Source organism: Medicago truncatula, chromosome 6, assembly GCF_003473485.1.
Source record: "Medicago truncatula cultivar Jemalong A17 chromosome 6, MtrunA17r5.0-ANR, whole genome shotgun sequence".
In the NCBI taxonomy this organism is placed as follows: domain Eukaryota; kingdom Viridiplantae; phylum Streptophyta; class Magnoliopsida; order Fabales; family Fabaceae; genus Medicago; species Medicago truncatula.
Genome location: NC_053047.1, coordinates 40,085,704 through 40,109,775, shown reverse-complemented (window position 1 = coordinate 40,109,775; position 24,072 = coordinate 40,085,704). Strand labels below are relative to the sequence as shown.

Here is a 24,072-nt window from a genome sequence, read left to right as displayed (position 1 = left end):
CAGAGGCAAACACAGGGACTAAAATGGGTTCCACTGCAAGAAATGACCAAAATACCCTTTTGTATGATTTTTTGAAATAAAATGCAAGAAAAGTAATGCGACGTTTCAGAGGGTTCTTAAATGGCTTGTAATGCCAGAAAAGACAGAGGCAGTAAAATACGTTTAAAAAGAGAGTAAAGATTCAGAGTAAAAGAACAGAGAATTGACAAATATCAGTGTCAAAAAGAAATTTGGACGAGTAATTTTAGGTCCAAAATCAGGGTATAACAATGGGGCAGTGTGTTTGACTTAAGAATTGACTTGTAAATAGGGTTTATGGGCGCAAAACAAATGATTAAGATAGTTGACTCGGATGAAATGTAGTAGTTACTTGAATTAGAGGAATTAGGATTTTTAGTTTGTTTCCACCCAAAACATATTTTAGAGATGTGGGTGAAATCTCTTACTTATTTGAATGAGAGAAATAAGGATTTTAGTTTGTTTCCACCAAAAAGTTATTTTAGAGATGTGGATGAAATCTCTTGGTTACTTGAATGAGAGAAATTAGGATTAGGATTTTAGTTTGTTTCCACCTAAAAAATATTTTAGAGATGTGGATGAAATCTTTAGTAGTTACTTGAATGAGAGGAATTAGGATTTTTAGTTTGTTTCCACCCAAAACATATTTTAGAGATGTGGATGAAATCCCGTAATTATTTGAATGAGATAAATAAGGATTTTAGTTTGTTTCCACCAAAAAGTTACTATAGAGATGTGGATGAAATTTCTTAGTTACTTGAATGAGAGAAATTAGGATTAGGATTTTAGTTTGATTCCACCCAAAACATATTTTAGAGATTAGGATTAGTAATTGTTAGTAATAATGTGACTAAAAGTGTCACGAAAAAGGTAGTAATTGTTACTAATAATGTTACTAAAAGCTATGCTACTAACATGCTTCAATAACACAACAATGCTACTAAATATAGTTTGAGGAGCACAAACACAAATATATAAATCAAAAACTAAAGCAAGCAAGGCTAAATTATTATGAAATTCAAGGGACATTTGCTAAATTCAAAGACAAAAAAATAGATGCTTCCAAAACTCTTAAGAAACTAAAACTTAAAATTCAAAGTGGAAAGGTGTTGCACAATTTATCTAAACATGGACTAATTGTAAATAACATCAAGGTAGATGGTATCATGTGACCCAACCATCGGAGCACCCCCTCTGATCTTCACACCTTCACGAAAGTTGCTTGCAAATTCATCTTGTCAAGAAGGAAATGCATAGGGGGGTCAAAAACCGGGTAGGGGATACTCTTGTGAAACCTATCAGTCAACTATATATCAAACTGTCCGTCACCAACAAAAACCAAGGTAATCCAGGCACCAAGATCGATTCCGTAAAAGTCAAGAATCGCTTTACATCCCTTTGTGAGAAAAAAATGCTCCGTTTACTTTGTCGACCAATACTTCAAACTTGTTGGACTTAGGATCAGTCAATATTGCATAGCGCCCAATTTGATCTCCAAAATCACCGCCAAACATGTTTGGCAAGCATACTGCACCCTAAAAAAATAACAAACAAAAACATCACAAACGTTGATAAAATAGAATGCAAATAATTAAGAATAGGTATATTTGGCAAAAAACACATACAGCATCAATGTCATATTCAACGATATATGATATGTATTTCAGTCTCAGCTTGTTGATTGCTTTGTCAAGATCGGAAAGAGGGTTTTTCACCAACGGACCTACAAAAGATTAAAAGGGATTGAAAGAATGATTTATACTTTACAACAGCGAGGAATAAGAGCAAAAGTCTATATATTTAGTATAAACCAGAGTGGAATGAAGATATGGTTACCAGTGAGGCAGTGGTATGACAGCAAAGTCTGAATGTTTCTAGAAGCCATGTTGATTAAGAAATTTCGGTTTAAGAGAAAGATATGGTTTTAGAAAGAGATTTCGGTTTAGGAGAAAGGATTAAAATATATTGGTGAGGGTTTGGAGGAGGGGAGTTAGGAGATATGGTTTATGGAAATCAATTAGATTGATTTTAGGAGGAGTGAAGTTAGGAAATGATGGTTAGGGTTTGGAGGAGGGGAATTAGGAAATATGGTTAGGTTTTGAAGGAGGGAAAAGTTGCTAAAATATTAGGTTAAAATTAGGGCAACAAAGCTTTGTTTAGGAATAAGAAGATGGTTTATGGAAATCAATTAGATAGGTTTTAGGAGGAGTGAAGTTAGGAAATCATGGTTAGGGTTTGGAGGAGGGGAATTAGGAAATATGGTTAGGTTTTGAAGGAGGGAAAAGTTGCTAAAATATTAGGTTAAATATTAGGTTAAAATTAGGGCAACAAAACTTTGTTTAGGAATAAGAAGATATATAAGAAGATATATCAGCATTTAACAAAAGATTTAGAGTGGATTACCAAATTAGTTGGACATCCTGTTATTTGCTCTTAATTTATAAAAAAATAATAATAATAAACGTCAAGAATTTTTAATGATGTTCAAACCCACTTCATCTTTGTCTTTTGTTCCTGGAAATATTAGTAGTGCTAAAATCTAGTAGCAAGGAGAATGATCAGATTTAAACTTGAGTGGATGAGAGTTAGAAAAGTTTGGATAAAGGTCCTTCCACCCATTGTTTGCAAAAAACCTAACAAGCCTATAAGTAATGTACATGTTGTGAAAGGTGGGGTGTTTAAAACCTAAATCATATGGCCAAAGTATTTTTGAAAAAGATTAGAATGATTAGTCTTATTGCTTCCAACTTTCTCATGTTGACTCATAACTATGTTAAAATCACCAAAAAAGCAGCCAATTTAAAGTAAGATTTTCATCATAAAGAGTATTAATAAGGTTACATGTTTTTTATTTTTGATGATGAAAGGGAAATACATAAGTAACATTAGCCCTCCAAATATTATTAGTATTATCATTGATATTGCTATGGTTATTATCACTAGAAGTAATGTAGCAGTCAATATAATTTTTATTATAACTAAATATAATGGTTTAAATTTACATTAGAGGTCCAAAAGAATGATTAACCTCAGACCTTACCACCACCCCCTAGTAGCACAATCAATGATATGATGATTTTCGATAAGCTTTGTTTGCATTAGAAAAATCATATCTCAATTATGGGATAGAATGAGCCATCTGCAAAGATCCTTGTTGAATTGGTTTTTCATGTATAAATTTCCCAACTAGCCTGTTACTGCATTCTTTTGGGCTTCTTGAACATCACTTTCTTCCACAGAAAAAAAAATCATCATCTTCCTCAGTATTCTAAAACCGTGTTTGTGTATTATGTGATGTTTTCGCATTCGATTCTTTTCTAATTCACTGTGCATGTGATCAAGGCCTTTAAGCAAATATAGAATGCTTTGTATTCTGCTTCTGTTTCTTGGATTCACCAAACAATGATTCAATTGATGTAAGTGAAAAAAACAATCCATAATCCTTGCAAGATGTAAGTGTGATGCTGCTAGAAACTGGCACTGAACAGAAACAGATTGCACCACACAAATACTTAATTGATGGCAATATTACAATACATTACGCATAATCTGATCCAAAAAAACCACAAAATCTGATCCAATTTATCGTAATTGATTAGTTAAAATGTTGGTTAACCGTATTATTTAACACAGAAAAAAAAATCATTGGCTTATCAAATTATATACCGAGCTATGATAATGATTCAACAAAAGGCCCCCGTATGACCGATACTTGGAAAACAACAATTAGGATAAAACTCTACTTCAAGAAAGAAATAAAAACAGTTGGATAAAACTATTTTTTACTTCCTCTATTAACCTTTACAGGTAACCAAAACGGAAGATTAAACAAAGAAAATTCACCTTTTAAAGTAAATAAGTGAGATGTTGAGATTCGAACCCTTGCTCCAACATATAATAATGCACTGTTTTTGTCAACTGAATTATCACTTAGACATGTGTCATTAGTTTTCTAACAGAAAGTAATCCTAGCAAAAAAAATTCACCTTTTAAAGTAAATAAGTGAGATGTTGAGATTCGAACCCTTGCTCCAACATATAATAATGCACTGTTTTTGTCAACTGAATTATCACTTAGACATGTGTCATTAGTTTTCTAACAGAAAGTAATCCTAGCAAAATATGAATTCTCATACCTCATTCACACGATTATACTCTCCTTTTAACCTCAATTCCCACTTTGTTAGCTTGATTCTATAGAAAAATAATAGAGTGCATTGTCTCAAGAGTATCATTAAGTTCAGGTAGTGGTAGGCCTCCATGATTATCAAATATTCTTTGAATCATGTCTATCAATTCTCGATGCGTTAATTTAAGGTTTTCTTTAATACACTCTACAAATACATTGATAAACAAAGAACCCAAAGAACCTTCGATTGACAATTCATCCAGTTGGGATGATGTGAACAACACAACTTTGCCGTGGGCTAAAGAGGAACGTGAATCAGTCTGTTTCTTGGATTCACCAAACAATAATTCAATTGATGTAAGTGAAAAAAAAATATCCATAACCCTTGCTAGATGCAAGTGTGATGGAAACTGGCACTGAACAAAAACAGATTGCACCATACAAATACTTAATTGATGGCGATATTACAATAGTTAATTAGTTATATAGGAAATAGTTCAGAAAAGACCAAGATTCAAGAGCTTGGTTCTCTATAACTTGAGGATAAAACATAACATAATTCAATTTCAATTTCTTACTCTACACACAACTGCCTAATTTTAGTTAGGGCATTTAACATGCTTTAGCCCCTTCCTCACAAACTTTTTTAGCTGCTTGCTTTCGAATTTTAGCTTCCTTCTTTTTCATTTTCTTTTTCTGAATTTTAGCTTCCTTCTTTTCCTTGCTTTTTTTCAGAATTTCAGCTTCCTCCTTTACCTTCCTTTCAGCTTCCTCCTCTTCCTTCCTTTTCATATCAGCGTCCTCCTTTTCCTTGCTTATTCCCAGAATTTCAGCTTCCTTTTTTTTAATTTTCTTCATCAGAATTCGAAGTTCTTTACGGTTTTTGGCAACATACTCTCTATAATGACCCTTGCCAAACCACGCAGTTTTCAGCCTAAACAACTGCTGGTTTAGAGGATAATTAATTAACATTAAAGAACTCAAATATGAACAAAGAAACTAAAACTGTAAAACTTAAATCAAAAACATTGTTAGAGAAAAACTTGCCTCGTAATTTAAATCAGCATCAGGCTTATTGATGCAACTACGAACTTCTTCGATCATTTCATCATAAAAGGAATCAAAAAACTTCTGCAGGTATAGAAAATAATAATAAAGGGCTAAAACAGACAAAGAAACTAAAAATTGTTTGAATAAAAAAATCATGCCTGTTGATCTCTATCATTTTTGATGAGAAGTTTGCCGGTTTTTGGCCCAGATCTCCTTTTGCCGGTATATGTGGGTCCTGAGATGACCCAAGTAGTTGGCTTAGATTTCTCCTCGTCAGTCATTTGTGGAAGATTGGGGGAGAGACTTAACCTGCAGAGAAATTAAAAATAATGATGATAAGAAAATGAAAACCCTAAACCCCCAAATCCGACAAGTTTATTCCCCGCAATCAATCATAGATTCAAATGCAATAATAAACTACAATTGATTGAAGAATGAAAATCAAATCATACATACCTTCTGATGAGTGAGTGCGAAAATCGTCGAACAGAGTTTATCAAAATTGACGAACCCAAATATTATTATTGTTAGACTATTATTTTTCCGCTACTCTCGCGCCATGTTTTATTTGGAAAATACATTTCAGATTTTATAATCCGAACGCAGTTTGTATTATAAAATCTAAACGCACTGTAGCCTTCAATTTAATTAAGTGTGTGTGTTTGGCACCACTTTTTTCTGCTCAAAACGTGGATTACTTCATATAAACGCCGTTTTGCTCTTTTCCATGTTGTTTGGATGAATGAAAAAGCAATTTTGTGAAACGCGTTTTTGTCTCCAAAACTCAGTTTTCATGAAGTTGAGATTCATAGCTTCTACGGCTGATCAAAACCACGTTTCAACCTTTAATTTCTCAAGGGACAGGTACTTACCTAATTACCCCTAAATTCAAGCCTTCAATTTCTCTTTCTCACAATTTTCTTCCTTTTCATTACTTCACATCACTTCAACCTTAAATTTTCTGCTACTTCGGAAGATTTTACAAATCCAAGCTTTCAATTTTCTTCAGATTTTGTGGTTAATCTCATTACTCATGGTAGATGTGTTGGTTGGGTGAATTTATTCCTTCAGCTTTCCCCCTATATATGATGCTTATGAGCTACTTGTGAGAATCATTTCATTGTTCTGCCAAGGCCTAAAGGTAAATACATATTCATAAATTATTTTTTTGCTTTGTTTTTTTGCTTCAAAACTGTTAATTTCTATTTGTATTTGCTCTAGTTGTTATAAATTTTACCTTAATTTTTTCATCCTGCATCAATGCATTGTATGTGTTTGATAAATAGTCTCAAAGAAGAAAACAATTTTTTTATTGATATGTTTATGTTGACTGTTCTGTTATTATTCACATGTTTATGTTTTTTTTTTCTCTCATGTTGTTCTGTTTTGAGCCGTGAGTGTATTGTTTTTGTTTAAGTTACTTGGTGTGAGTTTAAAGTAATTGAACTTGAATGAAATAATGTAAGAAAATCAACTTACAACTTCAAGCCATTGTTGTGCTGCTAATTTTTATGCATTTTCATTCTTAGATAAACCTTTTCCAACCTTTACAAAAAATAGTTACATTTAGCACAAAGTAACATAACTTCTTCTAGTATATTTTTTTTTGTTTTCTGTTATCATTTTCATATGCACAAAACAAGGATATTGGTGTCAGTTTGATCAAGTTCCTTATGTATAGTTTGTTTCACTTTTTATCATACTTTTGTGTATATAGTATTATGGACTCACTTAAGAGGAAAGTTTCTGCTAACCCCCCATCAACTAACAATGAGGGTCAAAGTACCAAAGCTAGTTGGAGGGATATTAAAGCCACTGAGTACTTTGTGAAGGCATGTTTGGATCAAGTTACCAAGCGTCAACGAAATGGTACTTGTTTTACCAAGAAAGGATGGCAAGGTATTGTTTCCCAATTTCATGAACAAAGTGGACTGAATTATGACAAGGTACAATTGAAGAATAGGTATGATAGCTTGAGAAAGGAATGGAAAGTATGGTATAACTTGTTTGGAAAAGTTACCGAATTAGGATGGAATTTTGAGAAGAACATCGTTTATGCATCCGATGAGTGGTGGGAGAAGAAAGAATTGTTATGTGAATCACAAATATCTTGTTTAGGATACTTTTATGTTTATATTTACCATAGTTTTATATGTTAGGTTATGAATATCCAGGAAAATCCTCAATATGCAAAGTTTAGAGACAAGGGACTTCCACTTGCTCACCAACTAACCACACTTTTCAAGGATGTAGTGGCTAATGGAGAGCATGCTTGGGCACCATCAAGTGGTGTATTACCTAATGAGAACTTGGGTAATGATGATATTGATGTTGGCTTGGATGATGCAGAAGGTTCAGGTGATAGTGAAGATGCAAGCATTGGAGCAGCAACTGGTTTTGGAAATATTAACTTGAATACATCACAAGGAGCTGTTAGTCAAAGTAGTGGACAAATGAGAAAGAGAGTTATTAGGGCTGAACAGAAAGGAAAGAAAAAAGCTACTCCTTCAACTTCAATAGTTGAGGCTGTTAATGTGATTGCGGAGACTTGCAAGTCGTGGAATGAGGCTATAAGTAATGCATCTATTGGTGAAGTGATGGCTGAGATTCAAACCATGGATGCAGTTACTTCTGATTTAGAGTTTCATACAATGTGTTGTAACCTAATGCTGTTTAAGCCAGCTAGGGAGATGTTTGTATCATTGCGGGGTTTTGAGGAAAGAAGGCTGACTTGGCTCAAATTTGCATCATTCAACCCTACTATGTTTATGAAGTATTAATTTGGCTCAAGAATTGGCTAAGTGATGTCCCTTGGACTTAGTTTATGCTTTCGGACTTAGTTTATGTATTTGGTTTAGTTTGTGTTTAGATCTTCATTATGTTGCCCTATCTTAAGATTTTCCTTTAGAACTTGCTTGCTATTAAGAACACAAGTAGTATGTATTAAGTCTTTGAAATTGTTATTATGGTGATATGAACCTATGTATTATGTCTTTGGAATTTGAATGAAGTGAATTTGTTACATGATTGCCTTTGTTAATAACTATTATGACTTTACTGATTACAGGTTGCTATATGTCTTAAGAGTGTGGATAAAAAATCACATAAAATACTCTCACAAGCTCTAGCAAGTAACCACTATCGCCAGGTATCATTCACCTGATATATCAGTATGATTTTATGTTTTCTGTTTCAAAAATGTGATGTCATACGCATTGAAGAAAATGAGAATTATCTTATAACAATTATCTGTCAACCAAAATGATAAATATTTAGTTTCAAAGGAATTAGCTATAAAACAAATTGCCAAAGAAGTAAAAAATTGTAGAGTATGATATGTAAAACCTTAGTATAGTACTTCAACTTCAGTAGCACGTTTTTGACATTAACACAGCTTCCATGCTACCTTACTTAGTGTTGACATGCATTTGTGCTTTCTGGGTTGTGACTCACTGCTATACTACAGCTAACATAAAACTAGATTATGTTAGTATGATTTCGGAGTACATCTCAAATTAAGATTTATCACTGCTATACTCACTGCTATACTACTGCTATCAGATACAATTACTTGTTTAACTTCAAATTGGATGGTATGTTTATACACCTCTGTAGCTGCTAAATGATATATGCTTTTTATTATACTAATTGAATTAGATATTGTGATTTACGCATAGGTTCCTGTTTATTCAAATGAATGGTTGGAATGAACATTTGGAACACAATACACAAGAAGAAGAAGATGATGATATATTTCAAGAATCCTATTTTTTGGCTGCATTACTTGGTGAGTATGCAACAAAAAATTTATGCAAAGAGCCATGTAGAACTAGTGAGCTCACAGGTCATGTATGGGTTCAAGAAATATTATAAGGGAATCCCACTCGTTGTTATGAGATGTTTCGAATGAAAAAACATATTTTTAATAAACTTTGCAATGAATTGGTGGAACATGATTTAAAGTCTTCTAAACATATGGGGGTTGAAGAAATGGTTGCAATGTTTTTGGTCGTTGTAGGCCACGGTGTCGGTAATAGAATGATTCAAGAAAGATTTCAACATTCGGGTGAGACTGTAAGTAGACATTTTCATCGTGTACTTCATGCATGCCTTAAGTTGTCCTTCAAATATATTAAACCCGAAGATCCTATGTTTCGTGATTGTCATGCCAAAATAAAAAATGATCAACGTTATTGGCCTTTTTTTTAAGAATGTTATAGGAGCAATTGATGGTACACATGTGTCATGTGTAGTTAGTGCTAGTGAGCAACCAAGGTTTATTGGAAGAAAAGGATATCCAACACAAAATATTATGGTTGTATGTGATTGGAATATGTGTTTCACTTTTGTATTAGCTGGTTGGGAAGGCACTGCCCATGATGCCCGTGTTTTTGACAAAGCTCTTACCACTCCTAACCTTAACTTTCTGCATCCTCCTCAAGGTATTATATTGTCTTACTAGATATGATCTGTTATATTAACAATTTATTTATTTTCATATTTTAATAATTTATTTATTTTTAGGTAAGTATTATTTGGTGGATTCTGGTTATCCAACACCAATAGGGTACATTGGTCCATACAGATGTGAACGTTATCATCTTCCTGAATTTAGGCGTTCAAGTGGGTTCGAAAATAATAACGAAGTATTCAATTACTACCACTCAAGTTTAAGATGCACAATTGAAAGAACTTTTGGGGTATGGAAGAATAGATTTTCAATTTTGCGTCGCATGCCTAAGTTCAAATATGAGACACAAGTTCATATAGTTGTCGCAACAATGGCAATACACAACTTTATTAGAAGGAGTGCTGAAATGGATGTTTATTTCAATCTTTATGAAGATGAAAATACAATCATTCACCATGATGATTATCATAGATCAACTAACTTGGATCAATCCCAAAGTTTCAATGTAGCTTCTTCTTCACAGATGGATCATGCTCGAAACTCAATTCGCGATCAAATTATAGCGTATAAGCTAAATAATTAGTTTGTAATAATTTTCAATATTATGTTGCACTTAAACTTATATTGTCTATTATCTATATGTAATATACTTTAGAGCCCTGCCATTTTATTATACTAATTTAGAAATCTATGATTATGCATTAATAATTTACGTATATTTTAGTTTACAGTTGTGTAATTTCTCATATTTTTTACATCTTTTTATGCTTATATTATTTTATTAAAATCACCCAATTGATAAAAAAAATTATTAAAAATAACTCTTATAAATTAATATGATTTTAAAATTAATTTCGGACCAATAAAATTCATGTATGGTAAGTTGAAATAATTTTTTAATGAGAATGAGTTTTAAATACAATTAAAGGATAGTTCAGTCATTACACATTCAAAATCAATTTTGATTCAAACTATCCAAACAACATCAACCCACAAGAATCACTTCTAATAAATTGTAACCAAACATAAATCAATTCACATTCAACTCACTTTTAACCAAAATCAATTCTCTCAAACTCAATTCTATCAAAATCAATTCTCCCCACCGCTATACCAGACACTCGTTAGCATAACCCTAATTTTAACTACAACCACATCTTTCATCATCACAGGCTAGGATCAGAAGGAGATTATAATGTCTATTCTCTGGTTGATCCAAGGCTTCAGAATGAATTTGACCCTAATGAGATGGCTCTTATGGTGGCATGTGCTGCAGCTTGCACGCACCAGTCATCAGTGCATCGACCAAAGATGAGCCAGGTAATGTGAAGAATTTGTTTTATCGTTTACCCCACCTGCTCATTTTCAACTGTAGTTCTTCTTTTCAAAAAGGAAAATGCTCAACTGCACGATTAAAACCATCGTGCCTATCCCGCGGATGCTCTGGCAACTGAGGTCCCCACTCTCTCTCTCTCTCTCTCTCTCTCTCTCTCTGTTTTTATCCGCTGCAAGTTAGTCCTGAACATACAGTAAGAGTGGGCCTCCCTCTTTCTTTCTTGAGGGTTACTTTTTAAGCCCCCCTATATCTTGAGAATTGATGTTCCCACATTTGGTTTGGCTGTGCCACACGAGTAAATTACTTAAATGCCCTTCGATAGTTAACTGCCGAAGTTTTTAGTAAACCGGCGGCAGCTTACTACCGAGGATTTCCTCGGCAGTTAACTGCCGAGGAAAACTGAACATAACCAGAACGCAGAAACTCAGTTTTCTAGTATTGCTTCATTCTTCAAAATTCTTCCAAACCATCCAACTTCTCCAAATTCGATTTTTCAGCAAAATCAAGTGCATCATCTACATTTAATCACAAGTAAGTATCTTGATTCATTTTTAATCATAATGTTAGTTTGGGTAGGTTTTTTTTTAAAAAAAATGGTAGTTTTCATGTGGTTAGGGTTGATGTAGGAATTGAATTTTTTATGAGTGCATGTAGTTTATAATTGAATCTAGTTGGTTTAATTGATGATTGAATGATGTTAGGGTATAATGTGGTTTTGAATGGTGGCAAAAGAACACATTTTGAGTATGTTTGATACTTTGCACACAAAGTGTTTGATAAAATGTGTCAATGACAATTTTATTGATTATTTAGTTAGTTTAAGTATTGGATACGATCTTGATTGTAATTCGAAAAAGTGTATGTTGAATTAAGTTGAATGCATATTGAAAAAGTGTATATTGAATTAGGTTGAATGTGTATATTGAATTATGTTTAGTTTAGGTTGAATGTGTATGATAATGCATTTGATTTTTTACGTTTGAATGTTAATGATAATGTGTATGATAATGTTTAGGTTCAATCAATGTCTTTATTTTGGTAAAGTGGTTTAATGTGAAAGTGGTTATGTTTAGGTTATGTTTAGGTTGAATGTGAAAGTCTAGGTTTTGTTTAGGTTTAGTGTTTTTGATAAAGTAAGTGGTTGAATGATATTAATTTATTATTTTTATTTTTTGTAGATATGGCCGATCAGGACCCCATTGATCCATCGAAGATGATTGGTGGTAGGCGTGCCATGACTCAGAGCCACGGCAGGGAGAGGCAGAGCGGCCACATCCCAAAGAGGGGTAGAGGTCGGAGGGCAGATGGCTCAGGAAGCTCTCAGGCTACACAGCCTGAGGAGTCACAGGTTGTTGACCCGTCACAGCTTGTTAACCAGACTGGGGTTGAGTACCTGAACTATCAGGATCAGGTACAGCATGATGTGACGGATGGTGGATATGACCAGGATCATATACCACAGCAGCAGGATGCAGGAGACGAGGATGACACTGCAGCAGCTGCTGCACCGGAGGTGTTACCTACGGACCCTCCCTTTCCTGGTGGACCGGCTGACTTGTCCTTACTCCACTCTTATGCCGGTCATGTGGCGTTGCCACTCTGGTATAATTCAAATAATGTAAGTGTATTTTTTTTTAATTGTTTTTTCTTTATGTTAAAATATTTTCTTTAATTTAAATGTGTGTTTGTTTAATTATTATATCGAGTTTTATATGTGTTTTTTTTTTTAATTATATTTTGTATGTTTAATTGTTTTCTTTAAATGTGTGTTTGTTTAATTATTATATCTACTTTTATATGTGTTTTTTTTAATTATATTTTTTATGTTTAATTGTTTTCTTTATATGTGTTTTTGTTTTAACCATATTTATTTTTCTATTATTTCAGGTTCGTAAGCTCCGCGTGCTTAAACCGATTAATCATGGGGCCTAGATTCTCACTCTCAGACGCCCTAACGGGAATGAGAATTGGTTTTGGGATTCGTTTAAGCAGAGCGGGTGATGACATTCTGTCATTACTCTTTTAGTAGACATTTTTCATGTAATTTTAGGGGTTATTTATTGTAATTCATGGAGTTGCAAGCTACAAAAGAACAAGAAATTGAAGTTTGAAGAAGTCAGAATCGGCCACCGATTTTACAAATCGGCCCCCGATTTTTGCTGCTGATTTTCTCCCTTTTGATTCGACAAAAATCGGCCCCCAATTTTACAAATCGGCCGCCGATTTTGCCAGACTGGGCACACATTTTAACGCATTCGGCCACCGAATTTTGGACTCGGTGGCCGATTTTGACAGGCTTATAAATAGAAAAGTCCATTTTCAAAGGGAGGGTGGACGATTTTAGAGAGAAAAGGCATATTTGGAGCGGAGGCTTTTGAAGATTTGGTGGGAGACCATCACAACTCATAGTCAATTATCCAATACATGTATGAATCCTTGATTTTATGTGAGTTATCTTGTACTGTAGTTATGAGTAACTAATCTCTTTATGGTTAAGCTTGAGATGAATCTGATGTAATCCTATGGGAACCCTAATTTGTTGAACTCCTTTGAATATCAATGAAAGTCTAGTTTTAAGTCAATTACTTTATGTTTAATGTTTTTTGTATGTTTATCATTGACTACTAACCCTAGCTTTATGAATATGCAAACTGATCTTAGAGATTAAATGACCACTAACCCTGGCTTTTGACTCTGATCTAAGTAATAAGTTTAACCTAAGTAATCAAGGTAGAGATAGATCATTATTAGGTTATGACATAGGGATTAACGTTCTTTTAAAACCTCCAACGGTTTCGAATTCACTTAAGAGATTAAGGGGTTGTCACATGCGGGGAGAATTCTATTTCAAGAGATTGGGTAGAATTACTCTGTTAATCTGTCGTTAAACTAGATAATCATTGCTTGAATTAGGAGTGCAAATTACCATAGGAGAACTTCAGAGGATTCGAAGGTCTTAACCATACTTCTCTCTAATATTCTGAAAACCAACTTTTATTGTTTTATTTACGTTTATGTTACAAAACAACTCAACTGCCTAGGGCAATCAATATAAATTTATACATCCTTTTTGATAAAGAAATTGCCGAGTAGAAATTAACAACGGTCCTCGTGGATACGAACTTTATTACTACTTCGATAGCTTTTGGTACACTTGCCAAATATCTATCAGCGGGCTACATGATTTGGTTTACTTGGGGTACTCCACCGTGCCTCATGCCCTGCTGCTGACTTTTTGCGAGAGGTGGCATCCGGAGACCAGCACCTTCCACATGCCGATGGGGGAGATGACTGTGACATTGGATGATGTCGCATGTCTCACGCATCTTCCTATTGAGGGGCGGATGTTGGATCATGGGAAGAAGATGCCCAAGCATGAGGGAGCGGCACTGCTGATGACGTATCTGGGTGTGTCCCAGCATGAGGCTGAAAAGATCTGCAACCAGGAGTACGGTGGGTACATTAGCTACCCGAGGCTGAGGGACTTCTATACCTCGTACCTTGGTAGGGCCAACGTATTGGCGGGTACGGAGGATCCGGAGGAGCTTGAGGAGCTGGCGAGGGTTATGACATACTGCGTCCGGTGTTACCTTCTGTACTTGGTCGGATGCTTGTTGTTTGGCGATAGAAGCAACAAGCGCATCGAGCTGATATATTTGACGACCATGCGGACGGCTACGCAGGGATGCGTAATTATTCCTGGGGAGGTATGACCCTCGCCTATCTATACCGCGAGTTGGTTTATGCATGTAGGCCTGGACACAGAGCTCTTGGGGGGAGCGTGACACTGCTCACTGTAAGAAAACTTAAATTTTATATTTATGTTAACTTTATTTTTTTGTTATATTTTTCCGTGCGTAATAATTTATAAATGTTATTTGTTTGGTTTGTGCAGGCATGGTTTTTGGCGCATTTTCCAGGGTTTTTCAGTGTTGATCTCAACACTGAGTACCTGGAAAACTATCCGGTTGCAGCGAGGTGGAAGCTCTAGAAGGGTCATGGGGAGGGGATCACGTATCGGTCACTGCTCGATCGTATACAGTTAGATGATGTATGTTGGAGGCCGTACGAGGAGCACAGAGATATCCAGGACTTCGATGAGGTTTTCTAGTATTCTGGGTGGATTATGTGCGGTGTCCGTAGGGTGTACCGTCACTTGCCCGAGAGGGTTTTGAGGCAGTACGGATACGTGCAGACCATCCCCAGACATCCGACTGATGTTAGGGACCTCCCACCGCCTTCCATTGTGCAGATGTTCGTCGACTTCCGCACTCACACGCTTAAGGCGGACGATCGGGGTGAGCAGGCAGGAGAGGATACATGGCGGATGGCGGATGGCTATGTCCTGTGGTACACTAGGGTGTCTCACCCTCAGATCTTGCCACCTCTTCCAGGAGATCTTCTGAGGCCTGCAAATGAAGAGCAGATCATTGCAGATCAGTGGGAGCGGTATGAGGCGAGAAGCTCGCCTGAATCCTATGACATGGTTAGTGGCGCTGTTGCCTACGCTGATGCGCAGTTAGGCCAGGAGGAGGTTATGAGCATGACCCCTCAGCAGTGGTTTGAGGCCATGACCCATATGAGGGAGCAGATCGCGCCGATTTTGACCAGGAGGAGAGCCCAGAGGCCGAGGAGGAGGCACCATCAGCAAGATCAGGACCAATAGTACTATTTTTCTTTTTTAGGACTTATTTTTTAGTTTTAGTCTTTTGATCACATTGAGTTATGTATATTTGTATATTTCTACTTTGATGACATTATTTTTAATTTCATGGGCTTTTTTTACTTTGTTTAATGTACAAAAATGTTGGTTTAATTAAGTTGTGCATTTGCACCAATATTTTTTTGCTATTTGAACCGTTATGATGAATTTTAAACGTTTGTGTAAAAATCCGGCTTTCAAAATAATTTAGAATTATATTGAAATGTTTTTTAGAATGATGAAGATTTAATCGGCATGAAAATTAAAGTTTGTTCTTGTAACTTCATGTATTGATAATAAGCAATTTTCAATGAGACGTGATCGTTATTTTTTTTTCTAGAGTGTAGTAGTAGTATTTTATTACTAATGACAAAGTTTTAGTTGTCTAGTCAAACCTGAACACTACTATATAATATAAGTGTCCCGTTGATTTGCTTGCAATTCGTGAAAGAAGATTTGGCGAAGATTGGAGAGAAATTGAGAATTTTGTGAAGTTTTGGATGTTCAGTTTTCCTCGGCAGTTAACCACCGATGTTTTCTTCGGCAGTTAACTGCCGAAATTTTGAAAAATCCAGCTGCAGTTAACTGCCGAGGATCTGCTCTACAAAATCTGGCAGAATCTCCTCTCATCCATTATTCATCTTATCTTCCAAATAATTTCTTCAAATTTCTCTCAAAATCTCTCTAAAAAACACAACCAAATCCAACCAACTTTATTCAACAAAATCACAAGTAAGTAATTATAATGCTATTAACTTACATTTTAGTTGTTATAAATGTTATTATTTTTTACTTTTTGAGTGCATTTATTATTTTTTAGTAGATTTACATGTTATAATTAATTTTTAGGGTATATGTTAGTTGATTAATGTTGTTAAAATATTTGCATGATGTTTATGTTATATGCTTAATTTTTTTATTTTAGTAAGAGTATATGATTTAAAATTTTAGGGTTATTTTTATGAATTTTAGACTCTATGTATAATGTGCACATCAAGTGTTCGATGAAATGTTTGAATGAGTTTGATTGTTTTTAGTTTCTTATTGTGTAGATTTAAAACAATGGCCGGATGGATCGACGTTCATGCGCAATTCAACGGCGGAGAACCTCAGAGGTTGAAGGTTCGGTGCCTTGGTGTAACGTTAAGAGGTCTCAAGGATAAACTGACTAAATTCAACGAAAGAGTCAACCCCAGAGACACAAGGATGGTGGAACACGTTTGATATAAACGTCCAACGCTCGACGATGGGAGAGTATCATTCACTTGGGCGGAATTAACGAACGACGAAAACGTGACGACCATGTTTTGGGAGCACAACATGTTCCAGTGGATCGATATGCGGGTGAAGTTGCTTAGATCAACTGAAGATATCATCAAAAGTTTGATTCCGCTAGAAGATCGTCATTAGTTAGGGTAAGGTGCATTCCAACTACAACAATTGTCTTCCTTTGAATGAGGTAATTCAAACCTGTCAAACAACAGGACTCGAGCATTTCGCGAGCACCTCATGTTTCTCCTTTGAAAATATTAAATTCTTGTTATGCTGGTTTAGATGAAGGTATTAAGTGTCAAGGATTGAACCTCAATTCTGTGGCACTTGAATACCATCATCTAAAGCAAGCCTCACAACAATTTATTCTTTTCAAAGGGAAAACATGAAGTGCTCGGCGAAATGCTTGAGTCCTGTTGTTTTGCAGGTTTGAATTTATCCCATTCAAAGGTAACACAATTGTTGTGGTTGGAATGCACATTCCAACTGCAACAATTGTCTTACCATGGATGGGGCAATTCAAACTTGTTAATCGGCAGGACTCCAGTATTCGATGAGCATCTTGGACAATGGTATTCAAGTCTCAAGGAATACACCTCATTCTTTTGACACTTGAATACCAGCGTTCAAGATACTTATCGAATACTGGAGTCCTGCTGCTTAGCAAGTTTGAATTTGCCCCATTCAGTGGTAAAATGATTGTTGCAGCTGGAAGGTAAATTTCGGAATCTAATGTGTAATGCAATGTAATGTGATAACATATATTTTGTTTTGAATGGAACAATAATTATCTTATTTTGTTTTCAAATTTATTTATTCCAAATGCAATTTTATTCTAAATACCATAATGTCAAACAAAATGTGCGCGACAGAAAAATAAAACATAAAAAAATCCAAAACAATTAGGCATTAAAAGCCATTACATTCATTCTTCCTCGTCACACAAATCAATCGGCTTGTCCGCTACAGTCCCTGCGGTACCTTGTTTTGGTTGAGGACCGAAATAGCATGTCCTCCCGCTCCTCCTCAACCTCAAGTAATTGTACACTGACACCTTCGAACCCTTCTTTTTTTTCGGAACCATCGCAAACAATTCCATGCCACGTCATAGGTAATTTTTCTTTTTTCTTCTCATTATCGTGAACGTTACCCTGATTCTGAGACATATCTACATTAAAAGAAAAATGGCGATCAATTCAACCTATACTAACAATTCTAACCATTCTAACCTAAACTATCCTAACATATCATAAAATCAACAAATCAATATAATCGAAATTTAACAAAAAATAACAAACAATTCGACCACAAAGCAACAATACAATAGGATTCAAAAAACTTACTTGTTTTTGTGATTAAAATTGGCTTGTAATGACTTAAAATGACTCAAAATCGCACCTTGGATAATTAAAAACGCAACAATGGAGTTTTGGAAACTCCTATGCAGTTCTGTTCTTATAACATTTTCCTCGGTAGTTAATTGCCGAGGTTTTCCTCGGCTGTTAACTGCCGCCGGCTTCCTAAAAACTTCGGCAGTTAACTGCCGCCGATTTCCTAAAAACTTCGGCAGTTAACTGTCGAGGGGCATTTGCGTAATTTACTTGTGTGGCACAACCAAACCAAATGTGGGAACAACAATTCTCCTATATCTTCATACGGTAGATACCTACCGGAGGCCCATTTCCCCTATATCTCTCCTTTCATTCTGACGACAAAAAACACAGCGGTTCACGCTTCTTCTTTCCAATTCACGTTTCTTCTTTCCTCCAGCCGAGAATCGCCGGAAACCCACACACCGTGGTTCACTCACTTCCTCCACCAAGCACCAGCTCGCTGAAATCGCTTCCTCCAGCAGCTCACTCTTCCTCTCGCCTCTTGTCATCAAATAAGGTAAGGTAAGCCCATCGATTCTCCAATTTTTCGTTCCTTCTCCAATTGATTATTTTAGGGTTTCAGAATTGGGGATTGGGAATTGTTTTAGGGTTTCAAAGAGTTTGGAAGATTGCTTGCTAATGATAATACATATAATGTTCAAATCCATCAAATATTGTAGTATTGTTCGATTTACTTGCTTCTTTTTAGACTTTATCATTCCATTTGCAAAAATATTTATTCATTGCTATATTTTCTCTCTTCACCTTGAGCATTTTCATAAACTCTTTCATATCGTTCCACATTGTCAATGGGTTTGTACTCATGGAGCTGAATATGTGAGTTGAACATTCTATGGTTAAAGTCAAATGTTGATACATGTAGGTGTTTTACTTACCAAATAAATAAAGACGACTCTGGCCTCTGTTATTTCAAGCTATTATTTCATTGACAGTCATCTTAGTGAAAGATTAAGAATAAGTAAGATTAGGATCTACAGTCTACAGATTTGTGCATCAAATTGCTTATATATTAGTAGAACATTCAGCATTAAGCTTAATCAAGGTGAAACTATTATGATGAAGTTGGTGATAAGCAAGCTGCATAATTATTGTATGTCAAATTCATCTTAGCTTGAGTAGAAATTTCAAAGACGTGCCGGAAATTTTGTGCAGTTTACATTGCTTGTTGATAGCTTGTACCATTCACCAATTAGGAGTGGTTTTCTGTAATAAGACAAAGGTGTGAGACTAATTTCAAATGTGTTTTGTCTAAAGATTTAGTTTTTTTTTTCTTGGCAGTGTAAAGTCGATTTATATAGACATTTAATTATATCTCAATATATAGATATTAGTATATGCTTTAAGAAATGTGGTTCCTTAACTTAATTGAACTATTTTTCTATAACATTAGACAAAAGGTACACTCACAGGTTAAGAACATTGTTAAAATTAATGCAATAAACTTTGGAACCATATCTAATCACAAAATTCCTGAAGGATTAAAATTTGTTTTTTCGTTGTTGTAGCTATGGATAATGAAGATGTTGGTAGGACACGGCGTGGTAAGGAGGCATTGCATGCTTCTGTCCCCAAAGAGCAAGTTCCAAACGCTCCACCAAGGAGACGTGGACGTGGACGTGGTCGTGGGCGTGGTCGGAGAGAGGAACTGGGTGGCTCTAGTTCCCAGTCTCAGATTGATATCGAGATGCCATCATCACAGTCAGCCTCTGGTTCACAGCCTCCTTCCGTGGGAGTTGTTCAGGAGGGATACGATGGAGGACCTTCAAACATGTCTTTGTTGCCGAGTTTTGGCCAACATATTGCAGCAAAGATTTGGAATGGAGGTGTAAGATTTTCTTTTATTTATTTTATTCGCTTTTGAATGTGGTAGTTTAGTAGTAGAATTTATCCCATAAGTTTAGTGAATTTTGTCAATACATAGGAAGCAGAACTAACAGTACTATTACTATATGAACTATACTTACAAGATAAAAGTTTACTATTTAAATAAATCGCTCTTATTTTTTTTTTGTTTTGAAAAAATATGATATAAGGTATTAACAATCGTTGATGGATAAAGTATATGGAGGTGACGCTTAGAACGCAGTGTTAGGGCCATTTATTCAGACAGACAAAGGATTGCTTGAATGAGGAGATATGAAGGAAAAAACGTAGTCCAGACATTTGATTAATGATTTATTACATTTGATTAATAGATATATGTGGTGCCGCAACTTTTTGAGATATATATTCAGGTAATGTTTTTATTCATACTTCATTAATTTTCTGGAAATGAAAAATGAGTTGACATATGATATTGGAACATTTGTTCATATATTTGCTAACAGTCATCAAAACTTTGGGAAGTAAAATTTAGAGACCAAACCAGATGCATGCACTGCTTTTTTTTTTTTTTTCACTCTGTACTCACAGCCGTCAAATAGTTTTATTTTTTTCCCCACAAAACCAACCTACACGTGCCTAATAGTTTTACTTTCTTGCTCAGGGTGAGGTATGTTGTTTAGGACTGTTGGTTATAATAGTTTTAACAATTTATATTTGCTTTTTTTTTCTAGGGCCGTGAAAACACACCTCGGGTGCTTAACAATGGCAAGCGAATAATAGACTTGAAATCAGCATTACCTCCAGATGTTGCTGCTATGGGATGGTTCTGGAATGTCATCAGGGCATCTGGTCTTTACCCGCTCTTGGAGACAAATTATGGTCAAGTGGACCACGGTCTCTTGATTGCTTTCTCATTGAGGTGGCACTCAGAGACGAGTAGTTTTCACCTTCCTGTAGGTGAAATGACAATCGCCTTGGATGACATTTCGTGCTTGCTGCATATACCTGTTGGAGGTAATCTGCTGTTTCATGAGAGCTTGTCTATTCATCAGGGGACAGAGTATTTGGTTAACTACTTAGGATTGGAATTTGAGGAAATTGCCGCGGAGACCAAACGTTTGAAATCGGCACATATCACTTATGATACGCTTTTGAGTATTTACACGAGCTATCTGACCGAAGCGAAATCGTATGCGAATCAGCCTGGGGAGGAAGATTCGATGGAATGGTACCGGACTCGGTGCATCAGAGCTTTTCTGCTCTATCTAGTTGGTTGCACATTGTTCAGTGATAAGGCCGGCAGTAGCTGTTGTGTTGTCTATTTGAAATACTTTGACGAACTGACTACGGTTAATCAATGGTCATGGGGTGCCACTGCTCTTGCTTTCCTCTACAATTATTTAGGTGACTTTACTAAACCCAGTTGTACGTCCTTGTCTGGCTACACTTGTTTGATGCAGGTAAAATTTTATTAAGTTAAATTGTTATGTTAAATTTGGTGGATTTTCACACATTATGTTTAATGATATAATTTTAATTTTTTTAGGCATGGATATATGAACACTTTCCAGACATTTGTCCGAGGGATCTTGATATCAGTTATACAGAGGACCGCCCACGTGCCACTCGGTACATGTTAAGACAGGGTCATGCTATACAACAATGTTACAGGAAGGCGTTGGATCGTCTTGAGGTTGATGACATCCGCCGGAGGACATCATTTGGTTTTCAGGGTGGATAATGTGCGGTGTGTCATGTTATCGTCCACACTTGCCGGAGCGCGTGTTGAGGCAATTTGGTTTTGTTCAGAACGTTCCTAGACATCCTGCTATTGGCGCACCATGCACATTGAGTATTTATCAGATGGAACAGGCTTTTCAGGATTATAATATGCATCTGATATCTGAAGAAGATCGTGGGCAACTAGTGGAAACTGATTGGCAGTCAGAGGATGGATACTTGGTGTGGTTCTATAAGGTCTCTCACCCTAAATTGATACCTGATGTTCCTAATAATCCGCCGAGGCCTGCTAATATTGAGGTTCTGTTACACGAGGAACATGGTGTTGATCCATTGACTGCCATGTGCAGAATCAAGGACCTGGCAATTACTTCCATTGAACAGAATTCAGAGCTTGCAGGTACTCCTTTATACATTGCTATGGAGCAGATTATAGCTCATGCCACGCCTGCCACTCAGTACCAGTCGTTGAGGCGTAAGCGGAGAAATGTCAGGCAGTATAATTAACAGGGCACTGAGTGATGTCTATTTTGTTTTTAGTTTTAGAAATTTAGACTTTGGATATGAACCTATGTTGTCGGGCATTGTACTTTGTTATGAACCTACTTGGTAATAGAATCAATTTATGAACCTATGTAGTTGGGAATTAAATGGTTTTTTTTTTTAACAAGTTGGCAATTAAATGGTTATTATTTGGTTCAGAGTACACGTGCATTGATTTGTCTAATTACACCAGTGATCCCCATTTTGATTTATCATGCACTTCTTTATCTAATTGTCAATCCTGATCATCATATAAGATCTAGTAACAATCATGAATTCATGATTCACTACCAGGAGAAATTGAAATTTCAGCTATAGGCATCTCAACTCAGAGAGATTAAAATTCCAATTTCCACTAAGACTAACATCAAATGGTTAAACAATGTTGCAGCTTTCCCAAGCTACTGAATTGATACATACATACAAATATTACAAAGTACGTTCACAGAATCTGAGTTTAGTATAATTAATTTCTTCAAAATCAAATGAATTTGAAGAATGTAAAGAATTGGCACCACTGATGGTAGTTTAGTTACGATAACAAATTCGCATGTTCTTTTTCATTTGGAAATTATATAAAGCAGTGCATATATTCTATCTGTCTGGTCTGATAAATTCAGAATTGTCTAATAACATGCATTCTCTAATCACAGCAGTACATTACATTCCTAGCTCGTGCAGATTCAAACTATTTCCCATAAATCTAACATTTGTTTCCCAAGTTCTATTTTCCTATAGCATATACTCTACCTGTCTGGTTTGATCAAGTTCAGAATTATTGCTCGTATAGTCTTGAGCATCATCAAGAGTACAAACTGCTAATACAAATAACCAAAATCCAAACAAATAATCAAAGTAATACAATAAAAATTAAATAGTCTTCAGCATCAAGAGTACAAACTATTAAAACAAATAATCAAAGTAATACAATAAAAGTCAGATAGTCTTGTGCATCAAGAGTACAAACCATTAATTCAAGAGTTATGCTATAGTACACGACAATTTGCATGCACGGAGCCCACGACATAATACATGGCACTGTTTAAATAATTTTAATTAAACTAAATGGAAAAATATGAAATTGTGGCTGGCTGCAATACACAGTCGTGTGGTTTGCACGACAACTTCGTGTCGTGCTTTTTAGCGTTTTTCTTAATTCAAATAACCAAAATTCAATCAAATAATCAACGTAATACAATAAAAGTCAGGTAGTCTCGAGCATATCTTCCTCGTCATCATTTTTATTTGTTTCTTTGGGTGGTTGGTCGCCTTTTTCAATATCCATTAATTCATTAAACAAACACTGCCTCGCAATAAAGTGATCCTCCCAAGCTTTTTGTATTTTTTCCACTGCGGTGTTGTTGGAGGTATTGGGCATCCAGGTCTCAAAAACACATGCACAAAGTGGTTTAGACACATAATTCGTGCGGATGGAGGAAAACATGTTTCAGAAAAGTTATTTCCATGTTTCAGCACAACGACAACCTTACTGTATAATGTTGCAATGACGTGTCCCATATCTGGTGCCGTCAACCATTTTTCTTCCGGCGCAATTGAGGTCTTTTCCTTTGGAGGGTACAGTGAGTCAATCAGAAATTTTAGTCGATCTTCACCCCCATTCCTCTTCCCTATTAATTCCTTAATAAGAGCAAGA

General features: G+C 35.6%; 3 protein-coding genes across 5 annotated transcripts; 2 read left to right on the top strand and 1 right to left on the bottom strand.

Moving 5' to 3' along the window:
• Positions 1-4,563: 4,563 nt before the first annotated feature.
• Positions 4,564-5,745, bottom strand: LOC120580828 (vicilin-like seed storage protein At2g18540). Its single transcript, XM_039834973.1, has 4 exons — positions 5,653-5,745; positions 5,355-5,505; positions 5,194-5,277; positions 4,564-5,088 (listed from the first exon to the last, which is right to left on the bottom strand). The coding sequence occupies exons 2-4, from the start codon at positions 5,475-5,477 to the stop codon at positions 4,759-4,761; spliced, it is 537 nt and encodes a 178-aa protein (XP_039690907.1). The 5' UTR covers positions 5,478-5,505; positions 5,653-5,745; the 3' UTR covers positions 4,564-4,758.
• A 103-nt stretch (positions 5,746-5,848) lies between these two features.
• LOC112422789 (L10-interacting MYB domain-containing protein-like) lies at positions 5,849-8,038 on the top strand. 2 transcript variants are annotated; one of them, XM_039834972.1, is made up of 4 exons: positions 5,849-6,060; positions 6,268-6,337; positions 6,914-7,286; positions 7,371-8,038. In XM_039834972.1, exons 3-4 carry the CDS (start codon positions 6,918-6,920, stop codon positions 7,974-7,976), a joined length of 975 nt encoding a protein of 324 aa, XP_039690906.1. In that variant the 5' UTR covers positions 5,849-6,060; positions 6,268-6,337; positions 6,914-6,917; the 3' UTR covers positions 7,977-8,038. The 2 variants fall into 2 exon arrangements, with proteins under 2 accessions (XP_039690906.1, XP_039690905.1); XM_039834971.1 differs by having other exon boundaries at positions 6,206-6,337.
• Positions 8,039-18,593: 10,555 nt separating this feature from the next.
• On the top strand, positions 18,594-22,526 carry LOC112422689 (protein MAIN-LIKE 1). 2 transcript variants are annotated; one of them, XM_024786072.2, is made up of 4 exons: positions 18,594-18,807; positions 19,817-20,136; positions 20,867-21,595; positions 21,682-22,526. In XM_024786072.2, the coding sequence occupies exons 2-4, from the start codon at positions 19,819-19,821 to the stop codon at positions 21,874-21,876; spliced, it is 1,242 nt and encodes a 413-aa protein (XP_024641840.2). In that variant the 5' UTR covers positions 18,594-18,807; positions 19,817-19,818; the 3' UTR covers positions 21,877-22,526. The 2 variants fall into 2 exon arrangements, with proteins under 2 accessions (XP_024641840.2, XP_024641839.2); XM_024786071.2 differs by having other exon boundaries at positions 18,594-18,812.
• Positions 22,527-24,072: the final 1,546 nt, after the last annotated feature.